General features: G+C 38.9%; 2 protein-coding genes across 2 annotated transcripts; both read right to left on the bottom strand.

Annotated features, from left to right (window-relative positions):
• Positions 1-386: 386 nt before the first annotated feature.
• Positions 387-3,760, bottom strand: LOC135615306 (tetraspanin-3-like). Its single transcript, XM_065113607.1, has 2 exons — positions 3,081-3,760; positions 387-1,014 (listed from the first exon to the last, which is right to left on the bottom strand). Exons 1-2 carry the CDS (start codon positions 3,612-3,614, stop codon positions 670-672), a joined length of 879 nt encoding a protein of 292 aa, XP_064969679.1. The 5' UTR covers positions 3,615-3,760; the 3' UTR covers positions 387-669.
• A 1,893-nt stretch (positions 3,761-5,653) lies between these two features.
• Positions 5,654-12,603, bottom strand: LOC135585146 (protein RETARDED ROOT GROWTH-LIKE-like). Its single transcript, XM_065113606.1, has 7 exons — positions 12,073-12,603; positions 11,861-11,972; positions 11,059-11,221; positions 8,660-8,808; positions 8,428-8,579; positions 6,110-6,224; positions 5,654-6,023 (listed from the first exon to the last, which is right to left on the bottom strand). The coding sequence occupies exons 1-7, from the start codon at positions 12,507-12,509 to the stop codon at positions 5,826-5,828; spliced, it is 1,326 nt and encodes a 441-aa protein (XP_064969678.1). The 5' UTR covers positions 12,510-12,603; the 3' UTR covers positions 5,654-5,825.
• Positions 12,604-24,015: the final 11,412 nt, after the last annotated feature.

The following is a 24,015-nucleotide window of genomic DNA, read 5'->3' as shown; positions in this document are numbered from 1 at the left end:
CTGTGAGATGCCTGCCTCTGAGTGATTCAACTATAAGTATGAATTGACAAGATACTCTTCAAGTTAAAAGCTCAAGGGAGTACTATGTTCTCCTGCTTGTGATGGCTTTCCTTTCTGGTTTCAAATGCTGAATCATCCCACATTCAAGAAGCTGTAGCCACTTGATGCTAGCTCATACCGAAGGACCACCAACTAACAACCACGAAGGATAAATACAATGTTGACATTTAGAAGAAAAACATTTATAATAGTTTATGCAAACTTCACTGGATTCCTAGAGAACTCCGATATGCAGGTCATACACACAGGTGATATATTGTCCATGTAAACAAAGTTTGATAAAAGCAACACACAAACAAGGCATTCTCCATGTATACGAAGTTCGATACAAGCAACAGAAGAAATCCTACATTCTGGTAAAACAAAACACCATTTGGACTAAGGTACAATGAGGATCAGCCAGTGTCGTTTGTTTGACTGTGTTGAACACAAAAGAAAACTGAGACACACACAACTATTATATGAACAAAACAAGCCAAATGGAATTTGATGAAGCCTTTTTGTCCTTAGGCCCTTAAGGCCAAACAACCAATTTCCAGTACATGAACTAGATTCCTCAAATTCCAATATGTTTGTATTGTACAGAATAGTTCTATTCCACAGAACTTCCTAAAACTGGAACCTGCTAGGTCTTGCTTTAGTAATTCTGTTCTCTCCAAAGGGCTCATCATTGTCGACCCTTTTCGCATTTCTGAATGCTGCACAACCAATGACATAGACAATGACGAGGATTACGAGCACAACAATGTTAATCACTGAGACCTTCCTCCAGCTATGCCTGATGCTTGCAAGAACCCCAGCCTTACATGAGTCACACTGGTAGCACAGCAACTGCTGATCATTGCTCCACCTGGTGCAGTCCATGTCATTAACCATCATTCCTGCCCCTGCGGTCCAGAATGTCTCATTTGCGTATGCATAGCCACATGTAGTTGGAGGCTTACAGCATCCAGACTGCATTGTTTGAGAAACAAAACAATTAAGCAAATAAATGTTAGCATAAAAAATCCAGTTAACTATTAAAATAAAAACAATATGGACATTTTACCAGAAAAAAATCTCTACTATTGGCTTGTTACCAGATGGTGCCCCCCATATTCAGTTTAACCTGAGGGCACCTATTTTTACTATTTGGAAGAAAATATACTCATGCTTTTACTAAAATGATCTAGCACATATGTTATTAAAAAATATATATATAATTTTGATTATTAATTATCATAGAATTTTAAAAATATATAAAAAATGATACTGATCATCTTAAAATTATTAAGGCATGATTATGAGATTATTAGAATCATTTTTTATTTTTTGATAATTTATGATAATTAATTATCAAAATCAGAGATTTTTTTAATAACATATATGTTCAAGTTATTTAGTAAAAATATAAGGGTATTTTGGTCCAAATAGAAAAAAAGGGTCACACCTAGGTAGAAACGAACATGGGGGGCGTCATTCAGTGAAAAGCCAATAGTAGGAGCTTTTTCCGGTAAAATTCCCAAACAATATTGATGTATCTGGTAGATATAAGGATTTCTCATATAACAGTTAAGGCGGCTCATATACAAAAATCGCATCACATACTTAATGTATAATTTTGACAGCTGCAATAGTTCACTACTACAATTGTTGGATAAAAAGCCAGATAACTCCTTAGAAAGAAAAGATTATTAATGTATCTGGTAAACAGAAATTTCCACATATTTAGGCCATAGAGATTCTCTACAACCTCAAATCTAAAGGAACTCTACTTTTAAACCAGAATGAGCTCTCTTCATGCTATATTCTGGCTAAGGTAAACATATGATAGACAATTGGAGAACAAGCCAAGTATTCAACTAAGGTGGTGTGGGCCAGGAGATGAGGGAGGATTCAAAGACACAATTGGTCCTCCACCCTAAAAAGAACATGTGCTTTTGTATCTATATAAGAATAGCGCACTTCCACTGTACCTATCTGATCTTTTTCAATCTCTCATGTGATGTTGTATCATTGCTTGATCATGCAGCAGTGGTGAAGGTCCTTTTCTTTTGCTGGTAAGAATGAAGAGTAATGATCTCTCTTAAGTAGTTTTGTCATATGGTGCAGCTGTAGTAATTCCTGAGGATGTTTATGCTGGACAAGACTTTTCAAACATCACGGTCACAGAGTTGAAGAAAAAAATGTTGCCCTTGTTTACTTTGTTTCTTAAAAAAATCAATCAAGAAGTTAAAAAGCAGCTTATTCTGTTTGTTGTTAGGTCTTGTCATGATTCCCTGACTTTTTAATGAAGATAAGCATCTACCCTTTTTTATTTTAAAATCTTAAAGGTAGGATGGAGATTATGGTCTGTGTGTTAGGTCTTGATATAATTTCCCAACTTTTTGATGAAGATAAGCATCAACCTTTTTTTTACTTTGTACTATTAAGAATCAGTCAAGAAGATAGGATAGAGCTTATAGTATTTCCCCAAAGAAAGAATGAATATTCTTCCATGGAACTTCTAATTACTTAGCCTTTACAATCCGGAAGGCCAATCTTCCATCTACATATTGCCCGGGAGTTCTTTTTTTTTTTTTACACAAGCAAAAACAAAGAGAAGATTTTAGTTGGAAGCGGAGAAGCAGATATATTCATAAATAAAAAGAAAATCAACACCTCCTCTCCATATTCCTCATACTTGCTCTAGTAAGTAATCGATAGTGAGAGGACGTGCTTCTAGAGAAGAACTAAACAATAACATTAAAAAGCAGATGAAGATACAAATAAGAACTACTTGACTGAAAATATTGTTTAAATTCACATGAAAGCCCAAGATCTAATCTTCCAAGATCATCACCAAATCCGCAATCAAAGATATCCCACTACCAAAAATTAACACTGTTCTAATTATTTCGCCAAAAGATGGCGTCTTTTAGCTTCACTACTCCTAAAAATCCAATCTTGCACCCAGAGATGCCCCTTTTTAGGAAACCTCCTTGAAGAATTCGAATAAGGCCAACAAACAGAGGAAAATGAAGATGGATCCAAGAACCAACCTCGATAGGGGAGAGATTTCTCCGGTCGAACATATCCGGGGACTCAGGTACGAGCACTCCTGTGGTTGGATCTCGGGCGTATCTTGCCATTTTGGAGCACGCATGACCTTCGCGGAGGCAGGCGCTGATCTTGGCCCAGTACCCGGGGTCGGAGACACGGTCCTTGAGCCAACCGGAGTAATCCGAGAGCTGGTACTCGAGGAAGGCGCGGTTCATGACGACCTGGCCGTGCCCGCGGTCAGTGACGGCGAAGGCGAAGACGACGAAGCCAAGGAGCGCCACGACGACGAAGAACATGGCGAAGAGGTAGAGGCGGAGCAGCCACGCAAGGCGGTAGCAGGCGCCGGCGAAGCCCATGAGGGAGATGACCATGATGGCAACGCCGATGATGATGAGCGGCCACTGGAGGAAGCGGAGGCAGTCGGTGGAGTTGGCCTTGGCGCTCAGCCATATGCCACCGCCCAGGATAGGGATCGATATCAAAAACGTCACAAAGTTCACAGCCCCTATCAGGCTGTTGGCACCTCGGATCATCTCTCTGGTTTACTGCTGGTGGCACTCTGCTTCGTTGCTTACTCTGTTCATTCTCTGCAGATTGGGAAGGGGGAGGGGCTTTGTTTGCCTTTGGATGAAGAGAGCTCCGGAGATGGCAGGTGAGTTATAATAGATTAATGGCAGTATGTATCAGTAGACTGACGACAGCCGTACACGTGCAGTTAAATTTAAAGAAGCGTGTGGGGACTAATGTTGCTTGGACTGTGGAGAAGGTTGTAGCAGTTACAGTTACCTCAGTGGAAATTGCCACGCTGGGGGAGTCACATTCCTCAAATCTCTGAAAGCACAAATCCCGGAAAGACGACTCACAGTAGCTTATTATCGGGTGGATGAGAACACCTATCTTGCTTGACCTAAGAGAGAATAACAAGTAAGCTACAGAAATAACTTGATAGAAGACAGGAATCTTATGAAATAATCATCATCACCTAATATCTGATTGGATGTCCTCAAGAAAAAGCTTTGCATGCAGAAAGATGTGTCAAAAACAGTTTTTTTTTTTAATGTCAAACATTTCCAAGGATGATTAGACACCATTGGAGAACAATAAAGAATTGAAAGATGCCATATCAGATTCTGAATGCTTGGTTCCTGGGAAACAGAGACTTGAGAAAAAGACATGCTTGGAACAACCACTAGCTTACTGGAGTTCAAGAATGTAATCTGTTTTCGAGAACAAATTCTTTGGTTTTAATTTTGGCATTAAGTACAGCTCAAAAGAATTAATGATGAGACTTGGATGACATAAGATGACACGTGTTTTAGGTAAAGAAAGCCAGCTATGACTTAGATTTTGGTATTACTTCATGACAATAGAGATGAGTGAGATGCATCGAGATTAAAGCGCTGAGCTTACAACTCTCAACTTACAGGTGGCCGCCTTCTTTTTGTCGATCTTTTCCCGTAGCTCTCGGTAACGAATCATCTGACAAAAAAGTACACAAGTCCATAAGAATCCAGATCAGGATGAATCATAAAACAAAGTGGTCGGTGTTTGATAAGGGAGAGATGCAGTCTCATCAGACGATGTTTCGCGTCGAAACCGAGTGTGCTTGCCGTGGGTGGGGGATGAGTCCCCCCGAATAAAGAAAGGGCGGCAGCGCAATCGACGGCTGGGGCGGCGTAGCGGGACCACGTGGGCAGTCCTTCTCGGCCGCGAAAATGTCGGGTCACATGCACTAGGGTCGTACCCACCTGATTGCCCATATCAGAGTCCACATCAGAAAGAGAGAGAGAGAGAGAGAGATTGAAGCATACCAGAGAGTATCGCAAATGGGTCATTTCCATGTACAATACAAGTATATTTGTCCTATTTTATGCAGCTTTACCTAGCTTCCATCATCTTCACATGGGCTTCTGCACTAAGAAAAAAAAGAAAAAGGAAAAACGAATGATATTTTACAGTAGCATTTATGTTCAGCAAGGAAAACAAGTAAAATAGGAAGATGTGCTCAGCACTTACCAGATAGCTTCACTAAGAGATCCGCTTATTACATTCTCTAGAAGTGAACATTAAGGTCAAGTCAAAGTCCACCGAAAACTCATGAAGGAACAGCAAAATGGTGAGTGATGATGATTATTAATGCTAAAAATTGTTCATGCCTAGCCAAGAATACACAAATAATGTGATTTGTTCTGGACTTGCTGACATGAAATTGTTTTAAATCACTCCCACAGGAAAGAATAAAGGGTGCTCAGAAGGTACGAACAGCCACTTAACAAAGACCTCTCACCTGTGCTCTCACCAGTAGAACAGGAAAACAGAGACAAATGTGAACCAGAAGCTTCATATCTTCCAAACGACAGCCATTTGCAATTCTTCATTGTCCGATTGGTTTTTCTGGATAGCACTTGAGTTGCAGCTGAAGCTCAACTGTTATCCAAGCTTTTGAGACTTGGCTCTACGAGAGAGTTAAAGTCTTGGAAATAACTAAACCATCGTTTGTCTGAATAGTATTTTTTGATAGCACTTGCGTTCACAGCTGAAGCTCCAGATTCTGGACTGCAGCAATACTGACTGCAAACGAAATGCTTTTCTTTTTTGCTTCTGATCATTTCATTAAAGATAACATGTGAAATAATTTATCCAGAGAAATGATCTTACAGATTGTAGCAACTTTACAAAAAGATCTGAGGAAGATTAACAAAAATTAAAGACTATTGGCTATAATAGAATCCATATCCGCAAATTTAGCCATCATAGTCGACAGATCCTTCTTGAGAAATTTTCTGGTTGTTTGTTTTTTGTTGGGTAACTACTGGTGTTGGATGAAAAAAGATGTTATAAAGAGAGATGAGGATCTCCACAGCAATCAAAACAATGATTAGCCATTCGAGGAAAACAGACTTCCTATTCTGAAGAATTTCCTGGAGGAAGCGAATATTGTGCTGCACAAGAGAAATATTGGAAAATTTAACTTGGGAGTGAGAAAGAACAAAAGAAATTTTAGAACAGTCTAGGCATATTGGTTTACCTCAACAAACTTCAACTTAAAATCAAGATTTCCAAATCTCTGTGTTAGCTCATATTCATCCCTGAGATACTCCCATATCTGTGCATATTTAGCATTCTTCCAAGCAATATCTGACCTGTAGGTAATTGTACAGAGCATGAATCAGGAACATCAGCAGTAAAGGTCATATAAAAAGCTTTCATGGCAAATGTTGAATGAACATGAAATTACAAGATTCTAAATTACAACAAATCAGCTCCTAGAAATCAAAGACTACCAAGTAACAACAAGACTCTCTTTTCAAATCACAGCTGACAATACTATATTTGCTTTAGCTTAATGAACCTAATTATGTGATAGCTCATAAGCTAGTTCTATAAAAATATTTTAATTATCATTATATTCCACCTATAACAAAGTAAAATATGGCTGATATTGCACCCGTTTCATTGGATATGAGATCAAGTAAAAACGTAGTATACAATCTAGTCTCACATCTTCAAAAAACAACAAAGCAAGAACAAACCCTTCGTCCCAACTCCATTGATGAATAGTGAGATCCTCTCCTGCCAATTCAGCTCATTACATGCAACATCCTCCTAAGGATCTAGAGCCATCATATCCTCCATCTCTACACAGATCTATGTGTTGTTTTATTCCCTATCAGTATACCAGCAATTTCAATTGATTCACCAATCATTACGACTGGAGTTGATAAAATTGTTTGGACATGTTAAGAAAACATAACTTCCTCTCAACTTCCACTAAATGAAAACTTCTTCAACAAGAACACCCACATATAGCTTACCATAGCATTTATGCATTCGTCTTAACTTATCATGTTCATCTATCTCAACCTACTCGCCTTGTCAACATGAATGCACACACATATATCTTCTCGAATATCTAATACTAACCCATAAGCACAGATGGCCTATATAATAGTGATAACTTCAAGTGATAATGTCCCAAATATTTGGGGGATGCTACATGGATCTTCTACTACCATTTAGTTTGGTGTAAGACATCTTTGGTTAAATTAAAAGCATTCAGGTATCTCTTTATTGTTCATTATAAAAGCTTCTTAGGTTTTCGTTCACCTCTTAGTGCACCACTAAATATATTAACTCAACTACCCACAACGTCACAAGATTTCTTTTTAACGTGTTTATATCATCTTAAATGATCTCTCGTCATTTTATTTTCTAAGAGGGCTATATCTAATCGTTTGCAGATGAGTATGTTTCTATTTTATTTTTCCTAGTAAAATCACACATTCACTTCAAAAATTACCTTTTATAATATCAAAATGTAGTATATGTCATTCGCACAATGCAATGGATTTGGCAAGTACCACAGCAGAACAATCTTATCTACTAAAAGATAATTAAGCATTAAGCTTGACCACAAATTGGAAGAATTTATTTGAGACAAATAATAGACAAGTGAATATTTTCAGTAATTCTTCAACCGTATGAAGAATTACATTAGCGGAGAAAGGAAAAACACATTCAGCTTACAGTACCATATAATGGAAGACCTTAGGCATAACTTTAAGAGAAACATATTATTGTACAAAGAAAGATAGGCCAAAAAGGACATCCACTAGCTGCAAAAAATTCAGCACAAGATGGCAAGAAACCGACATGGTTAAGGTGTATATACAGAGCTAGTCATGTTGCAGCTTCTGTTGAGCATAAACCAAGATTTTGTCTTCACAGTTCATTTACATGCATATTGTCTACATAGCCCCTCCTAGGCATCCACCAAAGTGCCTGATCAGCTACAATCCAGCCACCACACCAGGACCATGAATCTGTAAACCTGTGTTTTAGGTCACTCTAGGTCCACCTCCAACCCTTTTCTGGCTGTGACTGAACTTGTACAGAATTAAAATATTTGATCAGGCATTAACTGATTAGTCAATAATGCTTGAACACTTGTACTAACACTATTAATCAGTTATAAGGATGACTGGTCAATAATAACATCAAAAGTCAGTACAGTGTTTTAAGATAACATTTGATGGTCATAGAGCATCCATTTTATAATTATCTGACCCTACTTTCATATTCACCTATTCAAGTAAATAATTAATGGGCACAGAAGAAACTAAACTGTCTGCATATGATAATAGCAAAATAGTAATTATCAAGATACTACTCTGAGACCTTTTTCTAGTACCAGTTTGATCCACAATTAAACTAGTTCAAACACTTGCCTTCAGAAATCCCAAAAGCAAAAACTTGACTAAGTGATAACTACAGTCATGTGCGCATATTAAAACTATTTTACAATTTACATGTTATAAGCATTAATTATTGCAACATCAAGATTACCTCTCAAAAAGACCAAGTTTGAGAATGACATCAGCCAGATTTGAATTTGCTTTCCCCACTAACTGAAAAAGCTTTTTCCTTTTCATGGTAAAGGTTCCAGTTTTCTCCAAACCCCGGTTGATACCTGTGAACTCAGCTACCATTCCATCAACCTAAACAGAAGCAAGCATATGTCTTCCATCAGTGCTCAGGATTAACACATTTTATAGTTGATAAATATCTTAAAACATACTTGCCGGATGTAGTAATCCAAAGCAATGCTTTGACCAAGAACACTTCCAATGGTCCGAATACCATCTATGTTCAAAGTTTTAAGCACTATGTAGTCAAGTCCACCTTCCATCCAAGTCTCCAGAGTTGGTTTTTCGACTACAGCATAATCTAGAGTTCCAATAATTCAAACCACTGTCAGGAAAAGTTTCAGCAAGTATTATTTACATTCATCAAAATTAGCAAAATTGAGATCAAATGAAAGAACAGGTTGTTAAGCACCTGTCCATGAAATAAAAACAAGAACTGTAAGTTTGTAGTATTGCTTCCTTCAGAACAATAACTAAATAGCAATACCACAGAGCTATAAAATAGTTCAGCTAGATATTTTCCAATCACATATACATGTATATACATATTATCACTGTACCAAGCATATCAGTATATTCTATAGGCACATACCATAAGGTTGCATCTCACAGATAAATGAGCTATTAGGAAGAAGAAAAGGGAAATACATATGTAAACATGGATGGAAAGAATAGTTGAGAGTTATTGGTAAAATTGTCAAACTCAGTAGTGCATGGACCTATGTCAAGTATCATAACAATAGGATCCTGAATCTAGATATTGCAGAAGCTAAAATGTACCAGTTTATCATCATTCAAGTTGTGGATTGTTGTAGATCATCATCAAAATGCATCAAATGTAACATGCATGAGAACATAGAGGTCATTTTGCCCATAACCTCTATATCATACCAATACTATACGATTCCACTTAAGACAAAACAGCTTGTATTTATTTTACTTTATGAGAGACATGGAAAGATCTTCAGTGATTGAAAAATAAAGATTATATCTTCTGACTCAGTAATTATGGATTTGGATGAAGGTTGTTATGCACAGCACAACATTCTCATTCTGTGAGTGGTCTTTTTCTACCAATCAAGACTCTCCCCTCAGCGCCCCCATAGGAATGGTCTCCAGAGTTCATTACTGCTCTTACTATAGGACACTTAACTAGTTGGATCTGGTTCTACCCATAACAATATTTCAACATAAAAACCAGCAGTAGGATCCACGTTGGAAAAATAAAAAGCTAACGAATTGTTGTGTATTGATAAACAACTGAAACAAAACATAAGGTTAAAAAATAGAGGATTAGAAGGAAAAAAACGCTCGAGGGCTAAATGGCATCTCTATTTGTTGGAAAAAGAACAGTATACAAACTGATTTGTTCAGATCAGTCCTAACTTCTAAATAACATAAACAGCTTGTTCAAAATAAGATGACTTAATCATCAGTCATCCAACAAGGAAAAGGTAACTGAATGCTTTTTCTTTTTCAGCCAACAGCACCTAATCTCCACCTACAATAACCCAACTGGCTAAGTATCTTCTACAGTTCGACTTCATATAAAACTGTTACTATTGTATCTGATTTGCACAAATAAGCATGTAAAATACGTGGTCATTGGCATCTGGGAAAAAAAAAAACACCAACCAAAGCTAAATTATACAACTCATGGAACAAGTTATACTCAATCCAGTTGGGCCACATAATGTATGGCACTGCCAGATCTGCTGCAAACTAACATACTAACCAAATTCAACTTGAATTTAAGACTATTTTTGGAGGATTTTGATTAAGTTACATGACCTTGTTGCCATCCAAAATAACAACTTCTGCTTGAATTTGAAGGATCCCAAACTTGGAAAGAACCAATTCACAGTTGCTGCATATGAACTCATCCCTGAAGTAGATGTTTTTAATGAACCAACTTCCAACCACACAAGAACTTTAAATTACACCTCCTGTACAGAGCTTTCTGTGAATCTTAGTTCCAACATTTTTCTTATATATTTTTTCTATGTTTAATGTGTGGTAGATCCAAAGTACATATTAGAGATCTGCATCTTGACCTAGTTTCCCAGAGCTTCTTTGCCTTCCAATTACCAATATCCCACACTAAAATCACAAGTGTGAAACTTTCTTCAAGTACTTACACCTAAACATATTGACTTTGATCTTTGTATTTAGTCTACTTCTATCTTAAATCTTAATGAGATTCAAAGCATATCAGGATTAGAACTTGTTGAGAAATCAAGAAGACTCTGACTGACCCAATGGAACATCTAGAGTGAAACTAAGTCATTTGTTCATTCTGTTGTCATTATTTAATCCAATGTATCCCTATCACATACTTAAATCCCACATATATGCCATTGTGAAATGTGAATAATAAAAGGTTAATCATATTAACCATTCTGAAGCACACCACCATCTCTGCACCAACTCACATCCAACATATTTGCATGAATCTAAGAAGTTCATATAAGTTCACACAAACACACACACACACACACACACATATATATATGAAAAGTATATTTCTTTCAGGCAACTTTGACATACTTACCATCCTTTCTCATCTCTGGTAGCAAACCTGATGCATGTTTTTCAACAATCTTCAGGTACCCATCAGCTTCATGGTCAGTGACATTGAACAAAACAACAGAACCATAGTGAAAAACTACCATATAGTGACAAACACTCTCATTTGGAAAACCAGACTCCATAACCTGAAATATGAAAGGCACTATGTTAGTTTACATGTTTTATATTTGTAATTAATTAGCATTAAGATGCCCATGAAGTGTAAAGAAATCATATGAACTCTAGCACAAAGATCACAGCAACAGAATAAAATAAAACTAGTGGGCAGACAAACTACATGTGTTTAACTAGTCCAATCACAGTCAATAACATTGGAGCATAGACGATGGAATGGGATCACTCTACAACCTTGCCACAGTGATCCAGGTTCCTCTTCCAATATGCATACGTCTCGTACCATATAACTGCAATGTGAGATTTAGAATGCCAAAGATGAGGATCCAATCTCACCAGCATCGTTCAAATTTAGACATCAATAAACTAAAGATAAACAAAATCCTCACTTATTCCCACCCTATAAGTCTTCAATGAAACTCAAAACAACAAAAACAAAATTTAAACACGAAAACTAACCAATTATGTTATTCTTATCAAGTCTTCTACTACTATCGTTGTTCATCAATTAGTTATAGTTAACTACTTAGACAAAATATATTAACTAATGTAATAATCAATGTAAATGATTTAACATTTAACATAGCAAAAACCTCAATGAACTACTTTGTAATTATTCAAGTATAAAGGAAAGAGAAACAGTAACTTACATGAGGGTCGTTCTTAACATCATAGTATCGAAGGACAACGTAATTGGTGGCGCGGGATGTAGGCGGAATAACGTTGAACGCATTCTGAGCCTGCAAGCTCCTCAAATCAATACTGCGATACATCCCAGCACCATGAAGATCACGATCATCAACGAACTAGCCAAATGCAAACCACAATGACAAGCACATAAACGGGAGGAGAATGAGGGCACCTGGTGCACAAGAAGTAGGCCTTAACGGGGACGAACCGGCTCTGCTTCTCCTGCTGGACCTGCAAGAGGTGGTCCTGGTACTCGCCGTCCGCGGAGCAGGACGATGTGGGCTGCTGCCGCTCCTCCCGTCGCTCGAACACCGGGTCGGAAGAGATGGAGGAGAAGGGCCGGGGGAAGCGATCGACGGTCGGATGGCAGAGGAAGCCAGGGAGGGGGAGGCGGATCTGGCGGTGGCACCGGCGGGGGAGGAGGCAGGCCACGGCGGAGAGACGAATTCGGCCGGAAAGAAGGAGAGGGATTAGGGTTCGGGAAGGGCCAAGGTGCAGGGCTTTATAGGGAGAGGAGAGAGGAGGAGAAGGAGGAAAGGGATAAGAGGAGGTGGAGGAGAGCATGGTCTTGAGGTGCTTCACCAGAGAGCGGAGTCCCGAGATCTCCATGGCCGTTACATGGGCTGCCGATATAAAGGGAAGTGGGAGCGGAGGGGGGCACGATGAGAGGGCGGCTGCGGAGGAACACAAGCAATGAGAAGATAAAGCGGAGAGAGAAAGAGATGTTAGCGTTCGTAAAAATAAGCGACGGGCTAAAATTGAATCGAATTGGTTCGTCGCGCTCAATTTCCTGTCATTTTGGTGAGCGAAGAACTCAAATTGGCTCATGAGATTCGATTTTCCACTCTTCCATAGGTTAAATAGATGGATTGAATCGAATTTGTTCGTAACCCTTAATTTCTTGCCATTTTAGTGAGCCCAATGAACTCAAATTGGCTCACGAGACTCGATTTTCCACTCTTCCATGATTGATTATTTAAGTACGAATTTTAATTTTTTTTTATTTTATTCGTTTATATATGGTCACACTTTTACGCTTAATAGTGATGCATTCTTATGATGATGTTCACTTGATTGGATCACCATCCATCCTCATGGGCTACATTTGATTTGATCATGGTATGGTTGTATGACAGTGCGCATGTCAATAAGACAATGATTCAGTAAGATCGAGTGCTCACTTCTTACAATCTATATTCTCATGCCTCGATTGCTAGCACAAGAACTAAGATCGATGCATAATACCAAAAAGATTAATCATCCCTTTCTGATCGGAGTTCAGTTTGCCACCACGACTATTACAAATCAAAGCATCAAAAGGCATGTCACATCGAGCAATATCTTTGTATGTTAATGTTTTTTTTGACTCACCATAAGTTTTAGTACAACCAGAGGTCAAGCGGATAGGCGAAGAAAATAAAAGGAAGAGCCACCATAAGATCTAGGGTTGAGCCACCGTGGGACCTAAGACCTAATTACTCTATGTACACATCATATTCTTCTCGATAGTAGCAACAATGACAAAAATAGCTAAACAAAACGATGAATCACGTGAGATGAATGACGCATCTTATAGTAATATCTTGTTTAGTATTCATGATCAATCAGGATTTAATACATCATCATCAATCATAAGACTTAATGGATTTAATAGTGGATATGATGTATATCGTATTAATGTTTTAGATATAAAAATTTATTGGATGAGACTTTCCAACTTCAACCTTTGTAATAAATTATTTTAGTAAGTGATTTTCAACGTGATAAAATCATGATAATTTTTTAAGAGTGAATTCTGAAAAAAAAAAATCTCTAACTTTGAGAATTTTATACATGAAAAATATGAAAAATATTATTTTACCCCTATCTCCATCAGACCCATCTCCATCTCTGTCCTACACCATCGCTCGCAACTCTCGCCACAAGGATCATAATCACTTCCACTGGCCCCATCCCTGCATGCCTCACTCACAACCCTCATATAGGGAAATCTACGGTCTACATCACATGTGCAGCGGAAAAATGGAAAACAAAAATCTTCAAATTTTCCAATGATGTATTCGTCGTCGTGCGAAGATTGGTGTACAAAATCCGTGAAATTAAAAACCACGCGTGAGTAAGTTGTGTTACCTAGGGAGATCATATATCCCTGAATCTCTGTAAATCTGTGGGAGAGGATGAAGGAGGTCAAACGTCTTCTCTCTAATAGTGATCCACACAGTAGAGCTGCGACGATACTATTTCAATCGTTACCCCAAAACTTTACACTTGCTATTTGAGGAAGAGAAGGGGAGAGGAGAATAGAAGGTGACAACAAAAAACCTCTAGCCTATGAGCCTTTGGTTTCCTCCTATTTATAGAGGTCCCCTGTCAACTTAACCATAATGGATTCCATGTGAGTTGAAAAACTCAAAAAAACCTGATCTTTAAGGCTGTAAGGCGATGGTACCGCCTAGTGATAGTATGTCAAGCGATGATACCACCCAGTATCAGACTATAGGCGATGGTACTGCCTAGTGTAGGTGGTGTTACTGCTCGTACCCGAAAGAATAAAAAAATAAAATTTTTGGTTCCATTTTTGAAACTATTTGGGGCCTATAAATACCCCACTTGGGTAGTAAGAAAGGAACAAGAATTCTTGAGAAAAAACTTGATTAAACTCTGTCAAAACTTTGAGTTCCCTCCTCCTAGTACTTAGAGTTAGTCCTAAGAGAGGTGTGTGAGGGAATACTTGTAAAAGAGTGACTTATAAATGTTATCTCCCAAACCTGTGAAAACGAGAAAGTATTGTAAGAGGGTAGTTGGTCTTCACCCATTGAAAGAAGATCATTAGTGAATATCGATGGCCTCAACAAAGGAGGAATCGGGAGTGTATTGGGTCCAGCCCATATGTGGGCTTGGACAAATTTGGGCTATGAGCCCAAATCAAAGAAATCAAGAGAGAGAGAGGCAAAATTAGAGAGGGCAACGTGAGAGTGCAGTGGCAGTGCGGCGGCGAGCATGGAAAAGAGGAGAGAGAAAGATTAGGTTTTTAAGTTTTTTGCTTAACGATCGATGGCCAAACGTTGTCAGTTTCGGTTTAAATTTTATGTAGAGAATCCTTGCAGCAAACTCTACAATCCTAACGGTGTTGATCTGCAGTTTACCCTCTCTAAAGTATTTTCCTGTGATATCCACTTTGTGAGACCTAGAATTCTCTTTTGAGGAGATCCATCCTGATGTTATGCTAGAGCCAAGATTTATATTCTTGACGTTATACTGATCCTCTAGTTATTCTAGAGAAGATATACTGTAAACCTGTTATCATTATTATTGATAGTGGAAGTTTGAGGTGGACTACGGTCCCGTGGTTTTTTCCATATTGGATTTTCCACGTTAAAAAGATTTGGTCTCATTGTGTGGTTGATTATTTGCTCTATTGTTTATGCTGTGCTGGTTGATATTTACATTTGGATATCAAGTTGGTATTTTGATGAGGAACCCATTTTGATGAGGAACCCATTTTAATACACAAAGAGGGAAAAGAATATTCCGCTTTAATAGGTTTTTCCTAACAAGTGGTATTAGAGCAACAGGTTATTTGGTGCTAGTTTTTCTTGTGTGATTGAAATGGAGCAGTCAGATGATATGATTAAATTGAACTCATCAAATTATTCCACTTGGAAGCGTCTGATGGAAGATTTGCTCTATTGCAAAGATTTGTATAAGCCTATAAAGGTTAAAGATAAACCTTCTACTATGGACGATGAAGAATAGGAAATTCAACATAGAAAAGCTATTGCCTATATTAGAATATGGATGAATATAAACTTGCATAAGCATATTTCAAATGAAATCAAAGCTGATGTTGTTTGGCAAAGGTTAGAAAATCTATTTACGAAAAAGATAGTGGGAAATAAAATTTCTCTCCTCAGAAGGCTTGTAAATTTGAAGTATAAGATGATGGTAACATTATTGAGCACATAAACCTATTTCAGAGTCTTGCAAATAAGTTGGTTGCTATGAAAATGAATATAGATGATGAGATGCAAGGATTATTACTTCTCAACTCTTTACCAGAAAGTTGGGAAACGTATGTGGTGACTATTTGTAACTCCACGCCAGAGGGAACTCTAACTATAGATATGGTTAAAGACAGTTTGCTAAATGAAGATGCCAGAAGGAAAGAACAGGGTGAATCTTCTTCTAGGGCATTTGTTACTGAAAAATAAGAAAGACGTGAAAAAAGTCATAGCAGAAATTCACATGGATATAGAGGAAGATCTAAGTCTAGAAGAGATATCAAATGTTTTCACTGTAATAGGCCAGGTCATATGAAGAAGGAGTGTAGGTTTTGGAAGCGAGAACAAAATGAAATGAAGAAAAATGAGAAAGAGACCAATACAATTGCTACTGAAGGTAATATCACTATTGTCTATGATAAAGGTTGTGTTAGCCTTGTAGCTCAGGATAGTAATTGGGTAATTGACTCTGGTGCTTCATTTCATGTCACTTCTCATGGTGATTTCTTTAGATCTTACACTGCTGGTGATTTTGGTAATGTCAGAATGGGAAACAGTGGTACATCTAAGATTGTGGGTATTGGAGATATTTGCTTGGAGACCAATATTGGGAGCAAATTAATACTCAAAGATGTAAGACATGTTCCAGATATTCGTCTTAACTTGATATCTACAGGCAGACTTGATGATGAGGGCTTTGCACATTATTTTGGTGAAAGTAAATGAAAACTCACTGAAGGTTCTCTAATTATGACAAAAGGAAAGAAGATTAACTCTTTTTATGTCATGGAAGCTAAGCTATATAAAGGAGAGATTAATGCAATTCAAAAAGGTGAAAGTATAGATCTTTGGCATAAGAGGCTTGGACATATCAGCGAGAAGGGACTTTAAACTCTTGTTAGAAAGCAGTTTTTACCAGAGTTGCAAGGTACATCTCATAAATCTTGTAATCATTGCTTAGCTGGAAAAACACATAGAGTTGCATTTCAGACATATCCATCATCTAGAAGATCAGATGTTATTGATTTAGTTCATACTGATGTTTGTACTATGCAAACTAGAACTCTTGGAGGTGCTCTATATTTTGTTATTTTTATTGATAACTATTCTAGAAAAGTGTGGGCTTTTGCTTTGAAATCTAAAGACCAGGTACTCGATGTCTTCAAGGAGTTTCATGTCAGTGTTGAAAGAGAAACTGGTAGAAAACTAAAGTGTATTCGATCACATAACGGTGGCGAGTACAGGGGTCCTTTTGAGAATTATTGCAGGTTCCATGGTATCAGGCTTGAGAAAACAGTTCCTAAAACTCCTCAACAGAATGGTGTGGCAGAAAGGATGAACAGAACCATTGAAGAAAGGATTAGGTGTATGCTTTCCCATGCCAAGTTACCAAAGTCATTTTGGGGGGAAGCTATGAGAACTACAGTTGATCTGATAAATCTTTCTCCATTAGTTCCTCTGAAAGGTGATGTTCTAGAGAGAGTATGGAGAGAAAAATATATATCTTATAATCACTTAAGAGTCTTTGGGTGTAAAGCATTTGTTCATATTCTCAAAGATGAGAGATCCAAGCTTGATAGTAAAGCAAAAGCATGTATCTTCTTGGGATATGATCATGAAGAGTTTGGTTACAGATTATGGGATCCAGTGAACAAGAAGATTATTAGAAGCAGAGATGTTGTGTTTCTTGAAGACCAATTGTTTGATGATGATGATAATATTGAGAAGCCAGAAACCTCTGTTTATATTCCTTGGAGTTTGGGTCCAGTTCCTTCACCTATAGTTCATGATGATCATGGGGGAGATGAACAAGAAGATTGTGATGAGAATACCAGTGATGATACACCTACAGTTGATGATGCTGAACCAACTGAATAGCTACCTCCACCACCAGTTGAGATTCCATTGAGAAGATCCACTAGAGAGCGACAACCCTCTACCAGATATCCTCCAAGTATGTTATGCTTACTGATGGGGGAGAGCTAGAAACTTACTAAGAAGCTATTCTACATGAGAATAAGAATGAGTGGGTTAAAGCCATACAAGAAGAGATGAGATCCTTGCTTGAGAACCACACCTATGACTTGGTAAAATTGCCTAAAGAGAAGAAAGCTCTCAAGAATAAGTGGGTTTATAAATTGAAGACTGAAAATAATAGCTCACAACAAAGATACAATGCACGACTAGTTGTGAAAGGATTCAGTCAGAAGAAATGTATTGACTTTGAAGAAATATTTTTTCTAGTTGTGAAAATGTCCTCTATCCGAGTTGTTCTTGGTTTAACTGCCTGCTTGAATTTAGAAGTTGAGCAACTTGATGTAAAAACAACATTTCTTCATGGTGACTTAGAAGAAGAAATTTACATGGAGCAACCAGAAGGTTTCAAAGTCAAGGGAAAAGAAAATATGGTGTGTAAGCTTAGGAAAAACTTATATGGACTCAAATAGGCACCTAGACAGTGGTATAAGAAGTTTGATTCCTTTATGATGAGCCAATGGTATGATAGAACTACATCTGATCATTGTGTGTTTATGAAAAAAATTTTAGATGATGATTTTATTATTTTACTGCTATATGTTGATGATATGCTGATTGTTGGCCATGATGTTAGAAAAATTGGAAAGCTTAAAATAGAGCTAAGTAAGTCTTTTGCCATGAAAGACTTGGGATCGGTGAAACAAATACTTGGCATGAAGATTCTTCGTGATAGGAAGAAAAGGAAGATTTGGCTATCTTAAGAGACTTACATTGAAAAGGTTCTTGAAAGATTCAACATAGTAAAGCCAAAGCAGTTTGTTCCCCACTTGCAAGTCATTTCAAGCTGAGTTCGAAACAATATCCTACAAGTGAGAAAGAAAAAGAAGAAATGTCCAGAGTGCCTTACTCATCTGTAGTAGGTAGTTTGATGTATGCGATGGTTTGTACTAGGCCAGATATAGCTCATGCAGTTGGAGTTGTCAACCGATTTCTCTTAAATCCTAGAAAGGAACATTGGGCAGCAGTGAAATGAATATTAAGATATCTAAGAGGTACTTCCAAGTTATGTTTATGTTTTGGTAATGATGAAATTGTGCTAGAAGGTTACACAGATGCAGACATGGCAGGTGATATTGATTCTAGGTAGTCCACTTCGGGATTCTTGATGACATTTACAGGAGGAGCAGTCTCTTGGCAGTCTAAGTTACAGAAGTGTGTTGCTCTATCAACCACAAAAGTAGAATATATAGCAATTACTGAAGCCTGCAAGGAAGCTTTATAGATGAAAAAATTTCTATAGGAATTGAGTTTGAAACAGGAAGGATATACTGTTTATTGTGACAGTCATAGTGTAATTCACCTCTCCAAGAATTCAACATACCATTCTAGATCCAAGCATATTGATGTGAGATATCACTGGATTCATGATGTGCTTGAGATGAAAGAATTACAGTTGGAAAAAGTGCATACTAATGAGAATGGATCAGATATATTGACAAAGTCTTTGCCTAGGGAGAAGCTTGAAGCATATAGGCGAAGAGCGGGCTTGGTACAGCCCACTATATGAGTTGAAGGGGGAGAATTGTTGGGTCCAGCCCATATGTGGGCTTGGACAAATTTGGGCCATGAGCCCAAATCAAAGAATTGTTGGGTCCAGCCCATATGTCGGCTTGGACAAATTTGGGCCATGAGCCCAAATCAAAGAAATTAAGAGAGAAAGGACAAAATTAGAGAGGGCAACGTGAGAGTGCACAGTGGCAGCATGCGGCGGCGTGTAGAGAAAAGAGGAGAGAGAAATAGAGAGAGAAAGATTAGGTTTCTGAGCTTTCTACTTGACGATTGGTGGCCAAACGTTGTCAGTTTCAGCCCAAATTTTATGTGGAGAATCCTTGCAGCAAACTCTACAATCCTAACGGTGTTGATCTGTAGTTTACTCTCTCTAAAGTATTTTCCTGTGATATCCACTCTGTGAGACCTAGAATTCTTTTTTGAGGAGATCCATCCTGATGATATGCTAGAGCCAAGATTTATATTCTTGATGTTATACTGATCCTCTAGTTATTCTAGAAAAGACATACTATAAACCTATTATCATTATTATTGATAGTGGAAGTTTGAGGTGGACTACGGTCCCGTGGTTTTTCCCATATTGGGTATTCCACGTTAAAAAGATTTGGTCTCACTGTGTGGTTGATTATTTGCTCTATTGTTTATGCTGTGCTGGTTGATATTTACTTTTGGATATCAAGTTGGTATTTTGATAAGGAACCCATTTTGATACACAAAAAGGGAAAAGAATATTCCGCTTTAACAGGTTTTTCCCAACAGAGTGGACGTAGGTCACGACAACCGAAACACTATAAATTTGGTGTGCATTCTCTTCCTTCTCTTTTTTGCTATTTAGTTATATTGCATACTCCCGAACCACTATAAATTGGGAGTGCTTTTAATGCTTTTTGATATGATTTTACCGTATGAGTTTTTTAAACCAACGTAATTTTATGTACATACTAATTCACCACCCCTCTTAGTGCCAACTCGATCCTAACAATTAGTATCAGAGTCAGTTTTTCTCATTTAGTTTGACATATAAGAGAAATGACTTTTATTGGATTTCAAGAGGGTCACTCTTATGATCATTTTATTTTCTAAGCTTTTAAATAGTGTTTATTGAGTCTATTTAGTTCAGTAAGAGTCGGGTAGATATTTATTTAATATTTATTTATTATTAAGAGTCAAAGTTCTAGTGAACTCTAGGTGAAACTCTATAAATAGTGATGTAATCATTTCTTTTGGTAAAGAATGAAATATTATTTAGTCTTTTGACAAACCATAGGAGGTCGATCCCCTCAAAGTGATTATTCCACATCTCTTTTCTCTTCTTTCTTCCATGATAAAACCCTAGGGTCTTACCATTTGGTATTAGAGTGGTGATCCTTGGCATTCTTACTGCAGTGTTGTCGTAGCTATAAAAAAAAAAATGAAGAGAGGAAGAAGAAGCTGTAGCCACGTACCCCTACGTCCCCTGCTTCCGGCCAGCCCACCCGTCGCTGTTGCTCTCCGGCCAACTACCGACTCCGCCCCGCTTCCTAGCCAGAGTCCACCACTACCCATCGCCTCCCACCCGAGCTACCACCACTACCAGGAGACGACATTGCCAACGTCCCATCCCGCCGCAGCCCTGCTCCCCAGCCAAAGTCCACTATCGCTCGTCGCCTCCCACCCCAGCCACCACCGCCGCTCGTCGCCTTCTCCTCAACCGCTCACGATCCTTCAACATTTCTAGCGGCTCCTGCTGTTGGGAAAATCTTTGGGGGCGATATCACATGCGCAGCGGAAGAACAAGAAAACAAAATCCCCGATTCCCAAAGAGATGTTCGTCGTCGTGCGAAGATTAGTGCGCAAAATCCTCGAAACTGAAAAACTGCGTATATAGTATATTGTGTTACCTAGGGAGATCGTATATCCATGTTTCCTTGCAGATCCTTAGGAGAGGGTGAAGGAGGTCAAGCATCCTTCTCTTTAGCGGTGATCCACACAGTAGGGCTGCGACGACGCTCCTTAAAACTCCAGGCCTGCTCTGAGGTGGAGAAGGGAAGGAGAATAGGAGAGACAAGCAAAAGTTCTATCCTATGAGGCACTGAATACCTCCTATTTATAGAGGTCCCCTATCAAACCCTAATGGATCCTCCCATAGTGGGTATTGGATCTACATCCAATAACCTAAGCCTTTTAGATTAGTGGATCTCTATCCAATAATCTCTTATGGGCTCTTATTGTATCTCATCCATGGGATCCAATCATTCATGGGCTTATTGGATATCCAATAAGACAAGGGCTCCGTCGGATATCTCATATCCGAACCTCTACTCATCGCAATGCCTGCCATATGTGTGTGACCCTCTAGGCCCAATATCGAGCTGGCTATGAGTCATACCTGTCAGAACTCCTTCTAACTCAATGAATTATTATCTCTGTAATAATTCACTTGACTCATCGACTACGAACGTACTAGGCCACTACGCGGTAGTCCCTAGACGATACAAGGGAATCCAATCCATTGGACTTGTCTATCCTCAATTACCGTGTACATATAGTCCCTCATCCATCTAATGTCCCAGAGACCGTATATCGAGCATGGTACTATCAGACCCATACGGTTTCTACTCGAGTCTCGCTCTAATCGGATTCTCCCTAAGAACTCTTTCTCTCTCAACTCGAATGACCCTAGCTAGGGATTTGTCTGAGCAAGAACACATGGGATATTCCTCTCATGATGCCGAGAGTGGATGATCCTCTATCGACACTCAATAGCCCTCGTAAGGTCGACTACCACTCCCAATGACCAACTGTACTAGATCTGGGACAGCCAAACCTATAAGTCTGGTATCAAAGAGTGGAGCACTCATACAGAATATCCTTGGTGTCTCAAGTCTAAGGACCAGATATACCACTAGGACTACAGAATCGCTGTCTGACAATAAGGCATCATCGACTATCCAGCATTCCGTAAACGGATCAATCAGTGAACTCATTCTCCAATGAGCACTTGTACTATATCCCTAGTGTCCCTACATGAGCAGCTATGAGACTAGCTGCATCCATCATATGGACGGGTATACAGCACACCAGTCTGTCTGGTTATCACGATGTCCCTCTCGAGTAACCTTTGACCGAGATTATTTAGGATATGTGTTTAAAGGTGAATCGATCTCATTTTCATGATCTCATCATGATCTGATTCTCATTGCACAAATCCAAGGACATCACAATATATATATATATATATATATATATATATATATAATAGTTATAAAGTGATATATGTCAAAATATAATAAGCAAAAAGATTCTGTATCAAGTCACACGTGCCATCACTCACGTGATTGGCTTGCTGGACACCTATGACTAGCACCTACTATGGTGCGATAGAAATCGAGCACCCCTGTTTCCCCTCTCCACCACCACAACTCCCCGACCTATGACAACCATCGCCCGCCTCCCAACCGTGACCCTCGCTGCCTCCTTCTCCACCATCGCCTACCTCCCATTGGGTCGCAGCCGCAGTCGCAGCCGCTCGACCTCCCCTCCTCGCAGTGACCAAAACATGGCAACCGAGAAAGGGCTACCGCCACTATTCCCAACTAGCGGACCACCCCGTGGCAGCGCCTAGCCTCGGTGACCCTTTGCTGCTCCTTGCCCTCGACGACCTTGCTCCCAACCGCACCGTCGTTGCTAGCCTTCTCCTCAACCATTCGTGATCCTTCAGCATCGCCAGCGGCTCCGGTTGTGGTGTGATAGAAACATAGCATCCTATTTCCCCTCTCCACCACCGCAACTTCCCGGCCAGTGACAACCGCCGCCCGCCTCTTAGCCGTGACCCTCATTGCCAGGAGTATGTCCCCAAAGACTCATAAATAAAGGGCAAACATAGATAGGATACCCTATGCCTCAGCAATAAGGTCTATCATGTATGTCATGCTATATACCAGGTCTAATATAACGCATGCTCTGAGTGTCACGAGCAGGTATCAGACGGATCTAGGCTTGGAGCACTAGAAAGCAGTAAAGTATATCCTTAAGTACTTGAGAAGGACTAAGGATCTTTTACTAGTATATGGAGGTAGTAGCCTCAGGGTTGACGACGACTACATAAACTTGAGTTTCCAGTCCGATGTCGATTATAGCAAATCGAATTCGGGTATGTGTACACCCTGAATGGAGGAGCAGTATGCCGAAAGAGTTTCAAGCAAGATACTACTGTTGACTCGACTATAGAGGCGGAGTACATTACTGCAGTAGAGGCAACAAAGAAGGGAGTCTGGATGAAGAAGTTCATCACAGATCTAGGAGTTGTGCCAAGCAGTGAGGAGCCGATTCTCTTATATTACGACAACAATGGGGCGATTGCTCAAATGAGGGAACTCGGGTCTCATCATAAGTGTTATGAGGAGGTTCCAGCTTATTAGAGAGATGATGACCCGAGGAGATATAGTAGTGGAAAGAGTTCCATCCGAAGATAACATCGTAGATCCAGTGATAAAGTCGTTTTCTCAGATTATCTTTGAATGTCATAGGGGTCTGATGGGGATCAAACATATAGGTGATTGGCTTTAGGTCAAGTGGGAGATTGCTAA

This window comes from Musa acuminata, chromosome BXJ2-6, assembly GCF_036884655.1.
Source record: "Musa acuminata AAA Group cultivar baxijiao chromosome BXJ2-6, Cavendish_Baxijiao_AAA, whole genome shotgun sequence".
Lineage (NCBI taxonomy): Eukaryota > Viridiplantae > Streptophyta > Magnoliopsida > Zingiberales > Musaceae > Musa > Musa acuminata.
The sequence above is the reverse complement of the archived record's forward strand: the minus strand, read 5'-3'. Positions and strand labels throughout refer to the sequence as shown.

Excerpts from the sequence above, each read along its gene's own strand:
- LOC135615306 (XM_065113607.1), bottom strand. The coding sequence starts at position 3,614 with ATGATCCGAGGTGCCAACAGCCTGATAGGGGCTGTGAACTTTGTGACG. Across the intron at positions 1,015-3,080 it reads GAAATCTCTCCCCTATCGAG|TCTGGATGCTGTAAGCCTCC; the intron begins GTTGGTTCTTGG and ends CAAACAATGCAG.
- LOC135585146 (XM_065113606.1), bottom strand. The coding sequence starts at position 12,509 with ATGGAGATCTCGGGACTCCGCTCTCTGGTGAAGCACCTCAAGACCATG. Across the intron at positions 11,973-12,072 it reads GCCTACTTCTTGTGCACCAG|TATTGATTTGAGGAGCTTGC; the intron begins GTGCCCTCATTC and ends GATGTATCGCAG. Across the intron at positions 8,580-8,659 it reads TGGATTACTACATCCGGCAA|GTTGATGGAATGGTAGCTGA; the intron begins GTATGTTTTAAG and ends GCTTCTGTTTAG.